At 53.0% G+C, this 20,420-nt stretch overlaps 3 protein-coding genes across 3 annotated transcripts; all 3 read right to left on the bottom strand.

Annotated features, from left to right (window-relative positions):
* Positions 1-207: 207 nt before the first annotated feature.
* Positions 208-10,050, bottom strand: B4galt2 (beta-1,4-galactosyltransferase 2). The gene is made up of 7 exons (XM_032899435.1): positions 9,848-10,050; positions 8,089-8,444; positions 7,641-7,876; positions 4,334-4,524; positions 4,000-4,122; positions 3,785-3,889; positions 208-1,076 (listed from the first exon to the last, which is right to left on the bottom strand). Exons 2-7 carry the CDS (start codon positions 8,390-8,392, stop codon positions 926-928), a joined length of 1,110 nt encoding a protein of 369 aa, XP_032755326.1. The 5' UTR covers positions 8,393-8,444; positions 9,848-10,050; the 3' UTR covers positions 208-925.
* A 1,009-nt stretch (positions 10,051-11,059) lies between these two features.
* Atp6v0b (ATPase H+ transporting V0 subunit b) lies at positions 11,060-14,080 on the bottom strand. The gene is made up of 8 exons (XM_032899425.1): positions 13,890-14,080; positions 13,349-13,397; positions 13,050-13,133; positions 12,843-12,920; positions 12,578-12,647; positions 12,402-12,453; positions 11,942-12,132; positions 11,060-11,373 (listed from the first exon to the last, which is right to left on the bottom strand). The coding sequence occupies exons 1-8, from the start codon at positions 13,954-13,956 to the stop codon at positions 11,347-11,349; spliced, it is 618 nt and encodes a 205-aa protein (XP_032755316.1). The 5' UTR covers positions 13,957-14,080; the 3' UTR covers positions 11,060-11,346.
* Positions 14,081-15,679: 1,599 nt separating this feature from the next.
* On the bottom strand, positions 15,680-18,907 carry Dph2 (diphthamide biosynthesis 2). The gene is made up of 6 exons (XM_032899415.1): positions 18,570-18,907; positions 18,193-18,305; positions 17,777-18,000; positions 16,928-17,611; positions 16,666-16,842; positions 15,680-16,582 (listed from the first exon to the last, which is right to left on the bottom strand). Exons 1-6 carry the CDS (start codon positions 18,714-18,716, stop codon positions 16,458-16,460), a joined length of 1,470 nt encoding a protein of 489 aa, XP_032755306.1. The 5' UTR covers positions 18,717-18,907; the 3' UTR covers positions 15,680-16,457.
* Positions 18,908-20,420: the final 1,513 nt, after the last annotated feature.

Below are 20,420 nucleotides of genomic sequence, written 5' to 3'. Positions count from 1 at the left end.
TCTGAGGGAGAAGAGCTGAGAAATCTGGCCCCATTGGTTCACTATTTCCTTATCCCTACTAGTCTGAAAGCAGTGTCAAGATAAACTTTCTCCCTAGGACGGGGCTAGGAAATTTATTAAGTCACTAGAAGACCCCTAGCCAGGTCACCTCCCACAACACAAACTAGCTTCAGGGAACCAGATCCCTTTCACAAACAGACAAGGAGCTGCTCCGTTAACGTTTTTTACTAAAGCACCCACACAAGTTTCTGTGCAACATAAAAACAGAGCAGGCCCTGGGGCTCCTGCCTCCTCTCTAAGGGAGGGAGGCCAGAACCATTGACTGATCCAGGCCCACCTGTCCCCCATGCAAAGGCCAACCCCATGATCCCAGGAAACAACACAGCACCCCTTCTGGTCCCCTCCTGGGGGCGCTCCTCAGTAGGTGGCTTGCCAAAGCTTGCCCCCTACAATGTTGAATGAAAAAGGTTTCCCCTCCCCTGGAAGCATGAGGGGTCTCCAGATCTGAGATTTCCCCCTGGAAGAGACATTGCCCCCTAGTTAAACCTCCCACCTTTCCAGGCCCTAGGGGACTCGAGGGGAGTGGGGAAACTGAGGCACAGAGAGGTGGAGTGACCTAGCTCAGGCCACTCCGCGAGGCAGTGCAGGGGCTGGCCCAACCCTAACAGTGAGGAGGTTTGGGCTGGGAAAAGTAGGACAGGAAGAAGGGTTGACCCCAGAGAGGGCCGTAAAAGGGGCTTGCCCAAACGCCCCTCAAAGTGAGTTCTGAAACTTCTAGGTGCGCTGGCTATTAAGACTCAGAAAACAGCTCACAGTCTCAGTCTTGGGGACACCCCTAGAGCAGCTGTCAGCCAGGTTATAGGTCAGTCCTCTGGCAGGCAGCCTTCCATACCAGAAGGGCATGGAGGGCCTTTGTCCATTAGTGTCAGCCTTGAGTGAGCCATGACATGGGCTGCCCAATGTCCACTGTGATGTTGGTGAAGAGTGGTTGCCGAGATACTTCCAAGACGCGGTACCGCACGGATCCAATGCCGTCCCACTTCATGCTCATCTTTGTGTTTTGAATCTTATTAAACCTAGGAAGGGAGACGAGCTCAGCTCAAGTCTAACAGTCTGCTCAATCCTGAATCTCTGAGGCAAGGCACAGGCCATCCTCTCCCTTCAGGGACAACTCAACAGAAGCCCACTGCTCTTCTTTTTGCTCTCAAAATAGAGACCTCAGCCCCTTCAGCCAGAAAGCGTAACAACCACCTCTCACAGGTCTCGCCGTTCCGCCCTCTAATATATATAATTATTATTAGTATTATTATTAGTATTATTGGGGGCCTGTGAAGCTGGGCCTTTCCCTCTACCTTTACGTGGGTTCTGGAGACTCGGGCTTGCCCTGTACTCACTGACTACCTTGCTGGCTCGACTCTAGTAATTGTGGCATCTCACATGTACCCTCAGTGCACTCTGTCCCCGAGACATGTCATCTTTCCTCTAACCCTTATCGTCTTGTTTCTCTTTCCTTCCATCTTCACTCCCAGATGCCAGAACAACTCTGAGCAACAGGGACACAGCCATGAATGGGACATGCAAGGCCCTTCCTCTCACGTCAAGTCTGCTTCTCTAAGGGAGACGAGGCAAAAGAAACATCAGAGTGTATAGGTATGAGGTTGACTACCTTGGGAGAAGGATGTGACACTAAGCTGAAGGCAGAGGGAAAAACGTGTCATGCAGAGGTCAGAGCACATGGTAAAGGGAAAAAACAGTCTAGCTTGTCAGTTAGAGCATGTATGGGCAGGTCTCTGTACATCATAATGAGTACTTCATATTCCATGAGCAAGACAACACCAAGGGATTCCTAACTGAGTTTCGGCAGAAGGGTAGGATGGTGAGGAAGAGGCAGGAAAACCCTAGCAGTCACCAGGACAAGGTCACAGAGACCAGACTAAGGTAAAGATGGAGAAGGGGACAGCAAACAGGCTCAAATGCCTTGAGGGTGGTCTCGATGTGCCTTGCTGATGACCTCAACATGCAGCGTAAGGAAAGAATCCTAATTTATGTTTTGTTTTGATTTTGTTTTTCAAGACAGAGTTCCTCTGTGTGGCCTTGGATATCCTAGAACTCTCTCTCTCTCTGTAGACCAGGCTGGCCTTTAACTCATAGAGATCCACCTGACTCTGCCTCACTACCAGTCTAACTGCTGGGATTAAAGGCATGCACCACCACTGCCTGGTCCCTGAATAACTCTTAAGTTTGAGGTACAGTATTAGAATCATCTTCCGGACTTAGCCCTGTAATTTCATGCTGTCTAGCCATATCCACACCCAAGCAGACATCACTAATCAATGACTAGTTAAGCCTGAATGAGACCAAGGGTCCTGGATTTATCTGCCTGCTATTCCTTCCCTGCTGACCATGGTTTCATCTAAGCCACTTGCTTTTCTATTAGCTCCCTGGCTTCCTAGGGGTCTTCTGAATTCCAACCCTGTCAGTTCACAATCCATCTCTCCATTCCTATTGTCTGAGATTAGAGCAGAAAAGTCAGAGACATAGAAGTCTCCCCTGCCAGAGTCCCTCAAGTTGTATGAATTCAGGCTTGGTCAAAGTTCCTCCTGGATACACCAGCAGCTAGGTCATTCCTTCACCTTCCTTGAGCACAGAGAGTAAGACCTCCAAACAAATCCAATGGTGTCTCTTTCCCATTAAGAGATTTTCCAAGGGCCTCAAAGCCTTCTTGGAAAAAAGTTAAAAAGTCCCCTGGTACTTAGCTACACAGCACTAAAGCCCCTACTATCTGCTCCTCTCCTAGCCTTCGATGTTTAAGAACCAAAGAGCTTTAAGGTTTCAGTAACAGCAGGCATGCTCAGAATCAACTCTTACACAGACAAGTTCCTTCATCCACTCTGGTCTTCTCCATCAGTCTGGCAATACAGCACTGGTGAATGTGTATGCTCAAGGGAATGTGAGGCAGATCTCAGTAAAGGAGTAACTTTTATGTTCCCACTACCTCATCCCTCTGCCAGGAGATCACCTGTTTCCATGACCCATAACATAACTATTTTCCTTGCCTAGTGTAGACCTCATGAGGGAGAGGAGGACGGGGACTGGGTGCAGAAAGCTTGGCACCATTCATGGATGCATCTGGAAGCTCATGCCTGTCAGACCTATCCCACCCAGCCATGAATACCTAATGTGGTTATCTCAACTCACACAGGGGTTGGCAGGGAGTGGGGGCGGGGGAGCGCAGTCAGTGGTTAAGAGCACTAACTACTCTTCCAGAGGTCCTGAGTTAAATTCCCAGCAGCCGCATGGTGGCTCACAACCATCTGTAATGGGATCTGATGCCCTCTTCTGGTGTGCATAAAGATGGTGTACTCATATATACTCATATACATATCTCTTTAAGAAGGAGTTAGTTGTTCTGATCTCAGAGGGGTTGGCACTGTCTCAAACCTCCCTCCCCACACCTCCTGTGCTTGGCATGCCTTTGTTGGGTTCCTAGAATCTATGGCTAGCATAGACACTATCATCACGCAAAGCACCTCAGTGAAGTCTTTGGGAGCACTGATGGAAGTGTACCTGTGTAATGACAGCACAGGCTGGAATTTAAATTCTAATCACCTCTAGAGGTCAGGGGGTCAGGAACATTAGGGTCATTTCTAGGATCAGTTGCCTCTAGAAAGCACTTGTCAGGGGCCAAGGATGCTCAGAGGCCTCCTCTATGGGGTCAGAGTATTTGGGATACTGGAAGTTACATCTAGGGATCAGGGACACCCAGGGTGGGGGCGCTGGTCACCTCTGAGGGTTGGGCTCGTTATGTTTGTCCCGGTCGTGCTTGATCATGCGGTAGCGGCCTATCCGGACGTCTGGGCGTGAGATCTTCATTCCAGTCAGGGAGATCCTAGGATGGGAGGCAGGCAGACTTTGAGGCACTGGAAAGGGTCAGGAGCCCCATGCAGTCTGTGCCTCCTCACTCCCTGGCCAGCCTGCTCTCTGCCTCTGTCTACTTACCGGTTGAAGATGTCATCGTCCTCGCCGCCCCAGCCCCAGTACTCGTTGGGAAAACCATTAATCCTCAGAAACTGGGCCTTGCTCAGGCCTGACACACCTCCAAAGTAGCTGGCATAGGGCAACCTATGACGCGGGAGAGCAGTGTTAGGATTGCAAGGGAATTCAAGATACAGAATCACAGACGGTGTGTAAGGACCGTGTGTAACAAGGATCCAGGGAGGACCTGCATTTCATAGAAGGATCCCAACCAGGAGCCAAAGGACACTGAAGCTGGGACTAAGGGCCTGGGTGAAGTGGGGGTGGGTAGGTCTGAGTCTCACTAAGAGAGTCTCACCGGAAGCCAAACTTGTCCATGGCAATGGCGAAATGGCGGGGCTGGTCACCACAACGGTACAGATTGCGGTCATCCATAGGGACCAGGTCCACATCACTGAAGATGAAGCAGTCATAGGTAGCATCCTCTTTCAGTGCCTCTAGGAAGCCCACGTTGAGCAGCTTGGCTCGGTTGAAGGTCTCCTCGCCATGCTGGTGGATGGGCGGATGGATATGGATTAGTTCTGGGGCCTGACCCACAAGTACTTGCCACTCAGATTCCATGGTGATCCCAGGGGCCCCACACATTGTCCCCCACCTCCACAACTCCCTCAGATTCTCAGGATCAAGTCCAGCTTCTCACCCTACCTCCCCCATTTACAGTTTGGTTCCAGTCTCCTCTTGGGTATTGTAAGAATCTATGGCCCAACCACATTACACTGCTTAGGCACCACAGAACATGCTGGACTTTTTGGATACCACACACTGGGGTTGATAAGCGCTTCCCCCCCATCTAGAAAACTCATACCTGGGAAGGCTGACTTCCAAACAAACCTCCAGGCCCCAATACAATTCCACCCCCTTCTCTCTGGGGCTCCATTTTACCCATGTTTACTGAACCACTATTTAGAGTGCTCATCTCATCTCACTCATTCATTCATTCATTCATTCATTCATTCACACCCTGTGACTTTCCTCTTTGTACCAGGTGCACCTCCTGTGTGCCAGTGGAAAGTCTAGTGACCAGGAGCCTGGTTTATCTCCCTGCTGAGCCTACGGTTGTGACGTGAGACAAACGAGGAATGCCCTAAGTGATCGGTGCTGACGTAGCTCCTCTGGCCTGAGTTGATCCACTTTCAACTCCCTGGGCAGCCCTGGAGACGATGTGGGAACGTGATGAATGATCTTGTCTTTCCGACAAAGAAGGTGAGCACCAGGCCACTGGCAGTCACGTCTCTGTGAGCTCAGGCCCCGAAGAAACAGGACTGCGGAGCTCCTGGTCATACGGGCCCAGGCAACTCTGGACAGAGAGGGGAGGGCTGGCAAGAATTGGCCCCTCGGCTTCTGCTACAACCCGTGCTAAAGACAGAAGCTTCTGCAGCTGGCACCTGTGAGTGGGTGCCTCCCAAGGACAGGGGAGACAGTGGCCCCTCCCGGCCCTAGGCAAGCCTGAGAGGTGGGAACTGTTCCTCTGAGCAGTGAACGGAACTCCACCAGCCCTGAGAGGGATTGGTCATTTTCTCCTGGCTTATTTATCATCATTCTTCTAGCCTCTCTCACCAGCCAGGAGCCCTCTGTCTTTCCCATACAGCTCAAACATGCTCAGTTCTCTCTCTCTCTGGAGGGAAACAAACAACCTAAACACACACACACACACACACACACACACACACACACACACACACACACACACACACACACACAGCTTCCCTCCTTTACCTTTTGCCATTCCTTCTCAGCAGAGATTTTTTTTTTAAGAGTTGTCTCCAATTAGTTATTTTGTCAAATCTGATTCCTTCTTCAACCCACTGCAATCTGCTTCCGCCCCCACCATGCCCCTGAAATGGCTCTCACTAGGCCCACCGTGTTGCTAAATCCACTGGACATACTTGGTCCACATCCCTCTCACTCCCCCACAGAGCTCACACAGCTGCCACGCTTCCTTCCTGACACCGACTGCTGTGCTTCCAGGATATCTACTCCGGAGGGTCTCCTGACACTCTCTGGGTCCACCTTCTGGGTCTCTGTAGCTGCCTTCCTTTCTCCATCTAACCCTTCAATGCTGGCCCCTGCCCCAATAGTCCATGCTCTGCAGGCATGTCAGATGTTATGGATTTTAAGAAACTTCTAGCTGGCGAGCTGGTTCAGCAGGTACAGTATCCCCGGCCGAAGCCTGATGACCTGGGTATGATCCCCAGCAGTGCACAGAGTTGTCCTGTGACCTTTACAAGGGTTCAGTGGTGATGTGTGTGTATAAACAAAACCAAACAATTATAAAAAGCAGTCTCTAAATTATGGGCTAACGAGACAGCTCAATTGATGAAGCATTTGCCACACAGGACTGACAATTTGATCCAAGGAACGTCAAACCCAAAACCCATGTAAATCAGGGAAGGAGAGAACCCACAGAGTTGTCCTCTGACCTATACATATATGCCACAGTTTGGCGCATGCACACACACACACACACACACACACACACACACACACACACACACACACACACCACCACAATAAAAACGGTGTAATACAGAATTATCTACATACCAGTGTTTCCAGACCCTTCTCTCCTCAGAGAAATCCCTACTAGGTCCTTCCTCTCCCTCTCTCAGGCCCGTATCACTCCAGACAAGAGAGCACCCAAGCCACACTCCTCCACATTTGGCCTAGTTCCTCTGGTCCCCATCGCGCTCACAGGTGTGGCCATGAACACAGCAAACAGCCAAGACTAAAACCCTTGCTTTGTTTCCACACCTCTCTCCTCTCTCACAGTGATGTATCCCTTTATCCCATAAACTGCCTCACCCATGAGCACGTTCACCAGCTCTTTTCTGGCTGCTGTAATCCTTTCCTAATTGGTCACACTGCCTCTTGGCAACCCCTCCCTCTATTCTTCACATGTAGCCACAACATATACAGGTTACCCCCACTTCAAACACGGGCGCCCCACCAACTCAGGCTAGATTTCAACTGTCAAGCACACCTTTCAAGCTTTTCTTGATGTGGCCTTCCCCGATTCCTCCAGCTAACCTTTGCTACCCAGCCTGAAGGCTGAACTCCGCCCCTCGCCAATAGTTCCTAAACGTAAGAACTCTCCTGCTAAACTCTGGTCTCCTAGGGTCCTCTTCGTAGAAGGTTCACTTCCTTCTCCTGCCCCAACTGCCTGCTCATCTCTTTTAAGTGGCAGGGATGAACCAAACCTCTGTGTTCCCACTGCCCTTACTCCAGTTGCAACCATATCCCTTCCTCCTGAGTTCCCCAGAGGCAGTCAAGGTATGTATCAGGTCTTCTCCAAGACCCAATGCCTGATATCCCGAAGAGATGTCAAAACAAGCCATGTACACACCACAAGAGTGCATGCCAACATTTATATGTTCATAGCCCTTCCACACACGTAACCTTCCCGTGTCCACAGATGGACATACACTCTCCATATCCACGTAGACTCACACACCGGTGGGTAGGCAGGGACTCACAGATTTCTCTAGCCCCCGGTGTACACCAACAAGCACAAGGGTGTACATCCCGCGTCCCTGAGCAGGCACATCCACAGGTGCATGAGAGTTCCTTCGTGGCTAGTGCGCCGCCAAGGACTGCATATCACGCACCTGGTTGATGACATAGACACCGTAGCGCAGCCGCTGTCGCCTCAACATGGGGTGCAGATAGTGGAGCCAATAGCGTAGGTGGTGCTCCCGGTGTCTAAAGGGGATGATGACTGCCACCGTTTGGGCTGGGGTGCAGTCAGGTGGAGAATAGCGGCCGCCCAGGAGCACTCCTGGGTTCTCCCTCTGCACCCGTTCCAGAGGCATGGGTGAGGTGAATTCGATGACCACTCGGCCCACTGCAGGCAGGACAGTGTCAAGAGTCAGGGTCTTTGCCAGAATCCAGGGACACTAGCCACCTGGGAGTGGGCAACAGAGCCCCAGGAACTGCCCTCTTTCAATAGACCTGGAGCCTTGGTGCCCCCATGGTTCAGCACTCCAGTTCCCCAGTCACATTGGTAGGATCCTCTTCCCACCCCTACAACAGGTAGGCCCTACTCTACAGGCTCACCAAGACCAGGCGGCACATCAGGACAGGGTGGAATGACTGGAGCTGTGGGGCCAGGCCTGGCACTGGGCACTTCAGGGAGCCCGGAGCTGGCAGCAGTGGTGTTGGGCCGAGAGCAGTTGGTACTGCTGCTGGCTGCAGGGTAGAGGGCATGGGCTGGGCTTCGGGTACTGAAGCGGCTGAAAAAGGCCAGGTGCTGGGCGTAGACGTCAAAGTAGAGGATGACAGCCACAAGGAAGTGCAGCAGGCAGAGAAGGAGCACAGCCTTACAGACCCGCTCCAGCGTACCCCCCAGCAGTCTGCTCATCCCGCAGGTGGCCAATGGCCCGCCCAATGGGACCAAGCATCCGGCTGCCAGCCTGAACAGGGGAAGAGAAACAGATCCCACAGGTCAGGATAGGACGGGCGATGGAACCCACCTGCTTCCTACTCAGCTGCTCCTTCACAGATTCTCCAGCCTCACTTACCTTTCATACACTCACCGGCTTGTTTCTATTCTACCTGCAGACACTCCAGCAGCCGCTGGCGACTCAGTGTCTGCTATCCTAGGCACACCCCAGCACTAAGCCACCTAAACATGCACACAAACCCTCACTGTACGAGTCAGACCCACAGTAGTACGGACGAGTGAGTCTCATTACCCAGGACTGCTCCTCAGCACCGGACCACTTTTATCTACAGGCTCCACCTGTGCCCCAGAGACCAGCTCCCTCACAAGCCAGAGTCCTCAACACAGGACACATGGCTTGGAGAATGGACCTCCTACTGAGTGCCTATCATGTAGGGATACTTTATACTATGACTTCGTTTAGTCCTTCCAAGGGCCATGGTGGGAAGTCACTTAGACCCTTGGTCAGTTTGGGCACAAAGGTCCCAACAGCCAGCAGACCTGGTCAACTAGGACCAGGCTGAGAAGGGGTTTTAAGCAGTCAGGAGCACCCCACCCCCACCCCAAAAGGAGAGGATGTTTAAAAGTGTCCTTCCCACTGAACAAGGGGCGGAAGCACACTGTGGGGCAAGCAATAGAGAGCCCCTCACCTAAGCTCTCAGGCTAGCTAGCTCCGCTTAGCGGAGCTAATTCTGATTTCTGAAACCAAGTACATTTGGACCCCAGAGGAGTCAAGTTCATAGGCTGGCAGAGGTGGTGGTGGGGGTTAGGGGTGTCCTTGCTTGGACCAGGTCTCCCCTGTAGTTCCAAAAGGTCAATAAACACTTCGGGACCTGCTCCCGAGAGCAGAATATCTCAAACATTCATGAAATCACATAGACTGCTTTAGTGCCAGCAGTAGGCATCCACACTCAAGGGACACACAGAGACCTACATATAGAGCTAGACACACTTGGGGCACTTGGGGTGACAGTAACATATGAGCCACATATATCAACAAACCGTGGCTCGGACTTATACAAGCCTAGCCATACACCCAGACCCACGTGCAAGTATCCCCACCCCTCCCTCCAGGGCAGGGGCTCTGGGTCAGGCTAGCCACCGAGCTGAGGGGTGCGTCTGGGCGGGGCTGGGAGGCTGAACACGTGGCACCCCGGGACGGGGGAGGCAGCAGAGGACAGGTGGGTGTGGAGCCCTGGGGAGGGGTGCATGCAGTGGGGTATGTGGATGTGGGGCCGGGGCCGAGCGCCTCTGCTAGACACAAGGCCGGGGCGAGCGAGGACAATGAGGGAGGCCGGATGGGGGCGGACGCCGGAGCCCAGGAGGCTAGCGGGATGGGGGTAGGGTGGGGTGCAGCGCCGGTGCCTCGCTCACCGGGTCCTGGACTGGGATCTGTGGCGGCGCGCGGGCGGCCCCCTAGCCGGGCCGGGTCTGGAATGTCGGGGCCCTGGGTGGGGGGCCGCGCGCGCCCTCCTCTCACGCAGCGCTCGGGGCTCAGCAGGGGGCGCCGCTCCAGCTCGGGTAGGGATCCCGGCTCCAGCTGCTGTGGACCGCTCTGTCCCCCATGGCCCGGCCCCACCGCCCGGTCAGCGGTCCCGGAGGCTCCCGGGCCACCTCCCGCCGCCGCCGCGGGCCATGGAGCCGAGCCGCCCCGGGAGGCAGGGCGGGGCCGGGCAGACCCACGGACCGGCGGACCGACGGACCACTGCGCTGCCGCCTCCCTCCCGCGCTACGGCTCCTCGGAGGGGGCAGGCCAGGCCAGCGCGCCCGCGCGCGCCCCCGCCTCAGTGCGCCCGCGCCGCGCCGCCTCGCCGCCCGCCCCTGCCGTTGGCCCTGCGCGGCCCAGCCAGCAGGGAGGTGCGCTTGCGGATGCCGGAGACTCAGGAAGGGGCGCGGGAATCCATCAGGTTCCTTCACCAGCTGGCGGTAGGGATGGAAAGAGACCCCGGAGCCGGATGGCTAGGCCCTTCAGGTAGTTGGGAGGGGTCTGGATAGTGAGCGATTCAGAGGGTTGGGCCTTGCCAACTGTTTTCTGGGAGCATGAGTCAAGGTCAGCCAACCAGGGCTGCCTGCTGGGTAAGACCCTTAAAAGGTGTTGACTGAAAAGGGTTTATCGGGTAAAAGCAGGTTGGGTAAGATGGGGGTGGGAGGTATCAAGAATTGTATAGGAATGGGTGGAGCTGAACAGGGCCCGAGGAACTTAAGACCAGAGAAGAGGTTTCTGGAAGGGTTAGGTGTTCACAAAGGACTATCAAGAAAAGTAAAAAACTGAGCTCCAGGAAGGGCCAGGTGTGGGGAGTTTCAGGAGTATAGCACCAGGGAGGAGAATTAGCTGTAGTGAATTTGGATCTAGTGCACAGGGGTCCAAGGGCATAGGGCTAGGAGTATCTTAGAGCCCAGACTCTTCAACGAAGAGGCACCAGCATTAATTACAGTTAGCCTAGCACCCTGACCTCCCACCTAGGAGCCTGCACTGTCCAGAGCAGACATGGTGTGTAGATAGAAAGTTACAAGAGGTTGGAGAAAGTACACAGGCCCTTCCCTTCTTCTGTGAAAGGTGTCGCAAGGGTCCAACAGAAACCTCACTGACTGGGACAAATACCAAGTTTATTTCACAAACACTAGGAAGATGGGCTGGATGGGGGTTGGGGGGGCATGGGTGCACAGCTGTACACAGTCACCATCAGTAGCCCACTTCCCACACTGGGATTCAGTCTGGACTGCAATGCCTCCAAAGTCAACAGGCAGCAAGAGGTGAGTGCAGGAGGGCCCTGAACACCAAGCCCCAGAAAGGCTAAGGGACACAGCTCCAGCCGTCCCAGGAAAACCAGCAATAAATAACAGTGGGGCACGGCCCCACCCATACAGGTCACCTAGTCACCCATCTTCACTCTGGAGGTCTGCAAAAGAAGAACAGGACAAATCAGGCAGGGACAGTAACCAGTGACAAGACCAGAACCAGCAAGCCAGTGTGGGTGGACAGACCACAGATGGATGAGCATACAAGGGCAGACACACTATGACAGACAGACATGGACAGTAACAAAGGAGTTCAGCTGCACAACAAAGAAGAGAAGTCCCCTGTGGACAGTGTCAGTGTCCCCAAGAGTCAACCCAGCCAAGCACCCTAAGTCGTGTTTAGACCTTCAGGCCAATCTTTCAGCCACAAACTCACACACTGACAAAATACTAATTTACACATGCTGTTCTGCTGACAAGCATGTCATACACATACAAACACAGACCCTGAGAGAGAGAAATGCCACAAAGACGACATCTCCAGAGACAGCAGAGGGAAGAGATGGGACTAAAGGAGAGATGTGCATACAAAGCAGCAGACGGGCTGGGGGCAGGCAAGAGATGGGAAGGGGCTTGGTAAAGCAGGGAGGCACTCCTGTTCCTCTGAGAGGAGTAAGGCAGGGCTAGGGCCAAGGAAAAGAGGCCACAGCTCCCTAGGGGGATTCACACCTGAAGGATTGCGACGATGACCCCAAAGAGGCCAATGGCACTGCCAAAGATCTCCACGATGAGGATTTTTACAAAGAGGCTGGGGTTCTGTGCGTCGGCCAGGGCAGCCCCACTGCCCACGATGCCCACGCAGACTCCACAGAACAGGTTGGACAGACCGACTGTGAGGCCAGCCCCAAACATGGAGTAGCCTGGAGGATACAAAGTAGCTCAAGTGAGGCCGATGGTCCAAGGTGGGCTACCAGGGCCAATCCCACCACAACCTGGGGAGCACATGAGGCAGCCGAGAGGAGCGTGGAGCTGGGACGTGGGAGCAGGTGCTTAAGCCCAGCCGTGTCCGTGTGGTGGGGGTGTCTCACTGTGTAGTTAGGTAGTGCTGCCCGGCCTCTCCCACTCACTTGGTGCTGCCACATCCCACAGCACCAGCCCTGGCAAGACCCAGTCTACGCTACCCACTTACCTGCGTGGTAGTTTCGATGGCCAATGGCCTTGGGGTCAGTAGCACTGAAAGGCTGTGAGGGGCAGAATAAGTTGTTAGAAGGCATCCCATAATACACCTACCTTCTCTTCCCTCCAATCTTTAGGGAAAGCAGAGACATTTGGACGGACGCCTAATCCCTGCGGATTTTCTCTTACCTCTGCCATGTTGCTGATGACAATTGCCATGATGATGCCATAAATGGCCACTGCTTCACAGAAGATAATGCTGGCCACAGTAATGGTAAATGTTGGGGGAGGGGTAGAGAAAAGAGGTAAGAAGGGAAATCAGCCATTTCTTCAGAAAATCCCCAGCCAACTTCCCTTGACTCACGTACACGCTACGCTGAGACTGGCCACAAGCCAGTGTGTCATCAGACCTCAATCACAGCTAGTTTTGACATTCAAAAGCCTTTACACTTACCTAACCAAGTTCTTGGTCTTGATTCTGGGGGCTTTCACCCCACCCCCAATGATGGAAGAACCGGTAATATAGATTCCCCTGGTGGAAGAATAAGGAACTGATTAAAGGAGCCCAGGTAGTCGCTGTCCCCAGGATGAGTAAGAACCCAGTGGATGCCACCTGCCCCGACTCAGCACCTCCCACTCGTCCCACTGCTCCAACACTCACCAGGCTGCTCCAACCACAGACAGGGAAATTGCTAGGCCAATGCCCAGATTCGACCACATGAAGGGGGAAGTTTCCGTCAGGAACCTGGGGTGGAAACAGGGAAGAAAACGATTCAGCTGTGGTCAAGAACGGGCAACTCAGCTCCCACCCAGCTCTGGCCCACCAGTCCCAGACATTGCATCTCTAGATTCCACATTTCCCAAAGGTCCGTGTGTCTGAAGAGCTGGGCTGGGGGGGGGGGTCAGAGTACAGCCGAGAGGAGGGGCTCCTAGGAGAATCTTCTCCATGCCCTCCCTTACCATGCCACATCAAAGCGAAAGCCCAGGTCAAAGATGGTGTAGCAGATTCCTGCAGCAATGAGGAAAGGCGTTAAAGGGCTGCTCTTTCGAGACACAGTCCCCAACTGTCAAACTGTCAGCCACCTACATCTAATTAGACAAGCGAAGAGTCCCGGAGCGAAACGGCACCTCCACCCAGGCCTCCATTTTTTTTTTTTTTTTTTTTTGGGCCACTCCCTAGGTAACCTGTCTTAATGACAAGCCCCTTCACGGGCTGGAGGGAACGGGCGCTGCGTCCAGGCCGCGCCAGATCCTGCCGGCCGAACTGCTGTTTACCCAACAAGCTGTGAATGGGGGGGAGGGCAAGGAGGAAAAAGAGGAAGCCGGGCGCCCAAATATGCGGCTCGCAGACGAGAGGAGGCCAGGAACCTGGTGTCGCGACTCTGGAAGGGCCAGTGTGGCTCTCGCAGCTCAGGGCCGGCCTTCTCTGTCGCGGCTCCGGCTGCCACCTGCCCCCCGCCCCAACCAGCAGGCCACCTTGGCCGGCCTGGGCCCTGCTCACCCACGACGATCATGCAGGCCCAGAAGGCCACAAAAATCCCGAGGTAGAGCAACTCCAGCCCCGTCATGGCAGCAGCGACGGCAGGGGTCGGATCGGTGGAACCTGAGCTAAAACCGCGTCCACCGTCCGCCCCGCAGTCTGTCGACCCGCCCCGCAGCGCCACCTGACCGGCGCATGTGATGCGCCGGTTCCACGTGACCCCCGCGCACAGTGGCTGGCTGCCTGAGGCCGGGCCCTGGTAGACGTCATGCCGCGGAGCACTGTGGTGGTTGTAGTTTCTTCGGGCGTTCTCCACGACAGGTACTGGCTCTCCACCTGCGCTACCCGTTCCGTAACTTCCCACTGGACTTCCAGCTTATTCTCCAATCACTGCAGATCTTTCCAGTCTGTTCTAGTCCTACCTAGTCCCTCTGCTTGAAGCAGGATTTTGTGGTCTTCGCACTGCCTAGCTAATGCCTGCCGGTCATCGGAGGTCATTCTAAATTCTTTCCTAACCCAGAGGTAAGGTGGAGTGCCAGCTGTGAATGCCCATGGTGTCTAGGTGGTCTTATGAGGCCATTCACTCTCCTTTTCAAATCCCCTGTGGATCCTATGTCACTCGGACAGAAGAGAGATCCTTAGAATTCTAAAGTATACCTGGCAAGCACTAAACAACTAAGCTAGGCCCCTAATAGACTCCGCTCCTAGCCATTCCTCACCAGTCATAGTTCTCCCTTGCACTTGCCCCACTCTCTTACCCATTCTGGTTAATATTCCGATCCCAATCTCCTTTAAACAATCCCTTTTGTTTCCCAGATTTGTGTTTTCCCATAATTCTTATCACTACTTGATAAATTACTTTCCCAGGGTTCTTATCACCACTTGATTTATATAGTACATTGTTTTGTTTCTGTCTGCTCTCTTCAGGAGGAGGAAGCACGATGGTTTCTGTTGTGCTCACTTCTGTTTCTAGTATCTGGCATACAGATGGGTCCTCATAACATGCACACAGAATACATGATGGATGCTGTTTTAACCCAGTTCCCATGTCAGTTTACAGTTCTGCCTCCTCTGCTATTAGTCTGAGCACTACATGATCTGGATAGTGCCAATATAAGATTCTTTGGCTAATGTGGACATTAAGTAAATCTTGTTTTCTTCTGGGATCCAATAAACACACACACACACACACACACACAGGGAATTAAACCCTAGGACCAACACTCTATCAAGAGCAAGCACTCTACCAAGATACACTTCCAGCCCCAAACAATTCCACTTTGGTGGAAGCATCCACCATGTTGACTGAAGTCTTTGTTTAGGCCCAATTTTTTTTTTTTTTGCTTTTTTTTTTTTTTTTTTTAAATTTTTTCCTTTATTATATATAATTACACTGTAGCTGCCTTCAGACACACCAGAAGAGGGCACCGATCAGATGGTTGTGAGCCACCATGTGGTTGCTGGGACTTGAACTCAGGACCTCTGGAAAAACAGTCAGTGCTCTTAACCACTGAGCCATCTCTCCAGCCCAGGCCTAAATGTTCTTTTCACTCCATTTATTCTAATATTTTTTTCTCCACAAGATCTAGCTTAGGACTCTTCTGTTTGGGATGCCTCGAGTTCCCTTCAGGAGCCTGCTATGAGACCCAACTGCCCCTTGTGCTCCCTTCACACACAATTATACTTCTGGGGGTCACTATTTCCTTCCAAGCACATTCTGAGGACAGTAATCTGGTTATATGTAACTCACACATCCATCCATGGGAACTGTGTAGAACCAAGCTTTGTTTTGTGAATAAAGACAAAGAGGAGAAAAAGTATTCGGTTTATTTCAGTTTCTTTGATGTCCCCAAGAAACAAGTCTGAGTCAGTGTCGCCCAGCACTGTCTCATAGAACTTTGTGCCATGGAGGCACTGTCCTCTAAAGTCCCACAAGCAGCCAGCCACGTGAGTGCTTGAAGTGTGATTAGTGGAACCTAGGAACAGTTTTTCATTCACTTTAATGGTAAAGGCCATGTGTCCAATGAATACTGTCTTGGACAGTGCAGGTCTAGACCAGTGGTTCTCAATCAGGAGCAGTTACATGACATCTGCCAACATCTAGATAATCTGCGTTATCCTAGCTGGGGGGACGGGGAGGGAGGAAGGGAGGTGCTTCTGTCAGCTGAACCTAAACATCCTTCTCTATACAGAATAGCCTCTGAAATAAAGAATTATTCTACCCGAACTGTTAACAGTGCTGAGGTAGAAGAACCATGGTCTGGATCATCCATTCCTGCCCCTGACCAAGGGTAGAACTACTCCTGTATACCAGGAACTGGGACAGCCACAGTCCCGGACTGCTGACAGTTGGGTCCAGGAGAGCCCTGGGACCCCTTCCTGAGCCCCCTCCCCGCCCACCAGTCGTATAGGCATTTACTGCACTGATGTGCTGAGTCAGCACCAGCACAGGCTAGACAGCTCCTCAGGGAGAAGCTACCTACACTCCCTCTGTCTAGGCATCAAGTATCCCAGTGAGAAGAGAAGCTGGTTTAGGGAGAACAAGCCCCAGCTGACTCATCACTCTGCGACTCTGGCCTCACACGGTGATCAGCTGCTTCCCTCATCTTCATAGGCAATGGCAATACCTCGTCTCCCTTGGACAGCTTCTTTCACTGGTGTCTGGCCCAAGCGGGGCTCCAGCCCCTGCCAGCTCCGGGAACTAAGGAATGAAGCTACAGAGGAAAAGAGAACAAGCTGTGTGGGCTGGACCTGGACAAGAATCTACCAGGGGGCAGGTACTTGAATGCTTGCTTACCCGCAGGGCTGCTCTCGGCCAGCTCCAGCTGGGGCCTTGGAGTTAGGGCAGAACACTTAGTGTCATCTGACGACTTCCAAGGAGGTGGCGGTCGGAGCTCCCCAGAAATGAGCGACACATCTGGGGTGTCCCACAACTCTGACTCAGGTGGTGGGAGTGGCACATGGAAGGGAGAGCCTGAAATGGAAGGAGAAAGAAAGTGATCCTAGTTTCTCAGTTCCAAGCCCCAACCTTCAAGCCAAGATGTAGCCCCGCCACTCACCAGGCAACAGCTCTGCATAATGGGTGAGGTGGGGAGCCAGGCCTGGAGGGGGCCAGGCAGGGTTGCAGGCGGCCTCCAACTCACATGGTGTCAATATAGGCCGGAAGAAGCCACCCGAAGGCTGGGGGGCTAGTACTCCCAGAGGACATGCTAACAGCACAAAGACGTCCATCTCGGGGAAGTTGGCAAGCTTGGCAGGTGTGGGCTTCCCCAGGGCTAACACATAGCTACGTTTCCCAGCAGCTTCGGTCAGTTTCCGCAAGTGTGCCAGCGCCTCCAGGTGTTGAGCCACACCTAATGTGCCCACCAGCAGCCCTACCACACGGGCATCTCTGGCCCTCTCTACAAGATACAGTCTTCGAGCTCTTAGTCTCCCAGCCTTGGCACCCTGGTCTTGTGTCTGTCCTGTGTCTGGACAACAGGAGAAGAAGGGCCGTCCTGGCGTCCACCCCAAGAGCAATCTGTTCAGATCCGGATCAAGGTTGGGGTCAGAGCTTGTTTGAGAAGCCCCCACATAGAAGGCGCCATATTCTTCCAGACTTCTCCCTGGGTTCAGGGGGAAGTGTCGCCCAAAACGTTCCAGTGACTCAGGCTGTGAGCTCGGGGACCCCACTGGCAAGGGAAGAGCTGGGCTGGAGATGAGCAGATCTTGGTACTTTGGACGCAGGAGAGTGGCCAAAGGCTCTGGAAAAGGTGGCATCAGAGTTGAAGTCTGGCAAAGTAAGAGATGCCTCATCCCCAGGTGCCTGAATGTGACCACAAGCTAGGCCAACCGAGGCTTAAATAGTGGAAATTAAGGCATGCAATCATGGGCCCACCCCTCCCTCCCTCACAGGTATAATTTCTCACCGAGGGCGTGGGCACAGGCTGGCTCACTCAGCAGTACTACCGGTGCTGTGGGATCTGGGTTCTGGGCTTCAAAGGCCTTTGCACAGAGCTCTAAAGCAACAGGACGCTGACCAAGGACAAAGGTGATGGGCAGCAGGGAGGCTGGGGGACTCAAGCAGGCAGGACCAAAGTGTACAAGGGCTTGAGCTCCAGCCTGCTCAGCGCCCAGCACATCCACACAGCAGCTGCAGGGGAGAGAGCATTGGTGAGAGATGCTCCCTACCTGGAGAAAGTTGTCATCAATGGGAAATGTGGCCAGTGGAGAAAATGGCACCAAGCTAGGAATTCACTGTCAGTGAGGGAAGCTGGCATCGGGAGCTTCTCATTATTGCAAACAGTCACTGGAGGCAGACACTGGGAGCAGGGAAACCCCATACCTGCCATAAGCTGTGTCCCCTAAAATGAACATCTTAGATCCCGTGACTTCCTCCAGCCGGGCAGCCACCGCTCCAGCATCTCCTAGTAATTGGTCCGGGAACTGCAAGGCCACCTGTAAATACAAGCCAAAAGTTAGCGACGACCTCATTCCTCCATCAAGAACCTCTGCAAAAGAAGCACTAAATTTTCCAAGCTCCTACTTCCAAAGGGACAGTCAGCCCCACAGAGTTGTGGGTGACCCATGCGACGCGGGCGGACTCCGATTTTCTCAACCCACCAATCCCCACATAGCACTCAAAACCCCAATCTCCGCAACCCATGCCCAGAGGCGAGCCCGCCACCATCCCCCGACCCCCTTCTCTAAGTCAGTCCTCACCCGCTGACATCCTAAATCGCAGATAAATCTCGTGACTCGCTCCAGCTCGTACACTCGGTCCAGGTCTTCAGGAGGGGTGAACTGTCCTGGAACGCCCGCCTCCCGTTGCAGGGCCGCCTCCGCGGGACTGCTGAAGGTAGACTCCATGGGGCGCAGCTTGGATGGGGCGAGACGCAGCTGCGCCCTCCAAAGTCCTCGAGGTCACAGCAGCTTTGTGGATCGGGACCAACGTGTCCACGGGTCCTAGGATCCACAAGGTACGCTTCCAAATTCCCGGTTCTCCACTACACAAGGACCTACGGAGACTGCTTCCGGGTTCAACAACTACCCATAGAGAACCAATCACCAGCCTCGCACTCGGGACCAATAGGAAGTGCCGCAAAGCCTTGTGGGTGTTGTGGTTCCACTGTCTAGAGCTCCCTCCCGGGTACCTGCTGCTGGTGCCCTCTGGGACGTCACTTCTAAGTCACTAATTCAGTGTGAGCAGGTCCCTATCTGCTAGTCACATTTAAACGTACGTGTGTGTGTGTGTGTGTGTGTGTGTGTGTGTGTGTATGTGTGTGTGTGTGTACACGCGCGTGCATAATTGTGTGCATACAGTGAGAGCAGGGGTCCTTGAACATACAACTCAGGTCTTCAGGGTTGGCTGCAAGTTCCCTAGTCCACCAAGCAATTTCACAGCCCCCATAATTTGAGACGGGATCTTGCTGTGTAACCGAAGCTGGATCTCCCAGTACTGCATCATTTCCAAATCAGTGCCCATTGTTTGGGTTTGAATATTTATAGGTAGGTACTTACTGCCAGGCAATGTCTCTATGCCCTTTACCTTGTCTGCTAGAGGATTGTCCCACAACTAACTTTACAGAATAGTCTTTGTTGCCCTCACAGTCTGTCAAACACTCACTGAGCCTTTGCTAAGTTCACCAGGCATGACATTAGGAGCAAGAATTATCCCATATAGATAAGGAAACAAAACCATGTCTGCTGGTTTCAGAAACTGGGCTTTAGAGCCCACATTTATTCTCTCTCCCCACCTCCTTTGGACTGAACCCATCTGCTTGATAGGCAAAGACTATGGCTGAGCTACATCCCCAGCCATACCCTACATTCTCCCACACTACTTTTTGTCATGACGGGGAGTGGGAGAAGAAAACATCTCTTAACATGATGTAGTAGGGAAGAAGGACTGAAATAATGTGGAGCACCTCTGCATCCTCTAAGAAGAGTTGAGAAATCAGGACGGTGAGAATGGGACTGATGGGGCTGGAAAATGGTTCAGTGGCTAAGAGCACTTGCTGTTCTTGCAGTAGACTGGGTTCAGTTCCCAGCACCCACATGGTAGCTCATAACCATGTGTAACTCCAGTTCTAGGGAATCTCTCCTAATACCTGCAGGTAACTACGCTCACATGGTACGCAGACATAAATTCAGCCATACACACATACACATGATTTTTTTTTAATTGGGACTGAGGAGTGGGTGATGACGGGATAACTGATGAAGTGGAAGACAGTGTTGCTACTAACAGGCTCAGAAAGACACTGGATCAAAAAGAATGAAAGAATCAATCCAAACGCTGGGCATCGAACAGATGGGATGCAGTTACCCCACCCATCAAGTGGATTCAGATGTTATGTATGGATGGGAGTGGGGAGAGCTCAGCTCTGCTCTTCTGATTTTTACTGATGGGTAACCAGAAGGGCAGGGCAGACAGAAATATGGCTGAGAGAAAACGAAGGAGTCAAACTGCCGGGCGCTGTCCATGGTCCTGACGGGCTGAACGCATCTGCATTAACGGTCGGTCCTAAGACAGCTAGGGATACACAGGCACTATTAGGTAAAGCTTACTCC

The sequence above is a fragment of the Rattus rattus genome, chromosome 1 (assembly GCF_011064425.1).
Source record: "Rattus rattus isolate New Zealand chromosome 1, Rrattus_CSIRO_v1, whole genome shotgun sequence".
Classification (NCBI taxonomy): Eukaryota; Metazoa; Chordata; class Mammalia; order Rodentia; family Muridae; genus Rattus; species Rattus rattus.
This window is presented reverse-complemented; position numbering and strand designations above follow the sequence as displayed.

Coding starts and splice junctions, on each gene's coding strand:
- B4galt2 (XM_032899435.1), bottom strand. CDS start 8,392: ATGAGCAGACTGCTGGGGGGTACGCTGGAGCGGGTCTGTAAGGCTGTG. Junction 4,525..7,640: donor GTGTCTATGTCATCAACCAG/GTGCGTGATATG, acceptor CCCATCCACCAG/CATGGCGAGGAGACCTTCAA. Junction 3,890..3,999: donor GACGATGACATCTTCAACCG/GTAAGTAGACAG, acceptor CTCCCATCCTAG/GATCTCCCTGACTGGAATGA.
- Atp6v0b (XM_032899425.1), bottom strand. CDS start 13,956: ATGACGGGGCTGGAGTTGCTCTACCTCGGGATTTTTGTGGCCTTCTGG. Junction 13,398..13,889: donor GGCCTGCATGATCGTCGTGG/GTGAGCAGGGCC, acceptor TCATTGCTGCAG/GAATCTGCTACACCATCTTT. Junction 12,454..12,577: donor TCATCAGCAACATGGCAGAG/GTAAGAGAAAAT, acceptor TGCCCCTCACAG/CCTTTCAGTGCTACTGACCC.
- Dph2 (XM_032899415.1), bottom strand. CDS start 18,716: ATGGAGTCTACCTTCAGCAGTCCCGCGGAGGCGGCCCTGCAACGGGAG. Junction 16,843..16,927: donor TTATGCAGAGCTGTTGCCTG/GTGAGTGGCGGG, acceptor CTTCCATTTCAG/GCTCTCCCTTCCATGTGCCA. Junction 16,583..16,665: donor GGCCGAGAGCAGCCCTGCGG/GTAAGCAAGCAT, acceptor TTTCCTCTGTAG/CTTCATTCCTTAGTTCCCGG.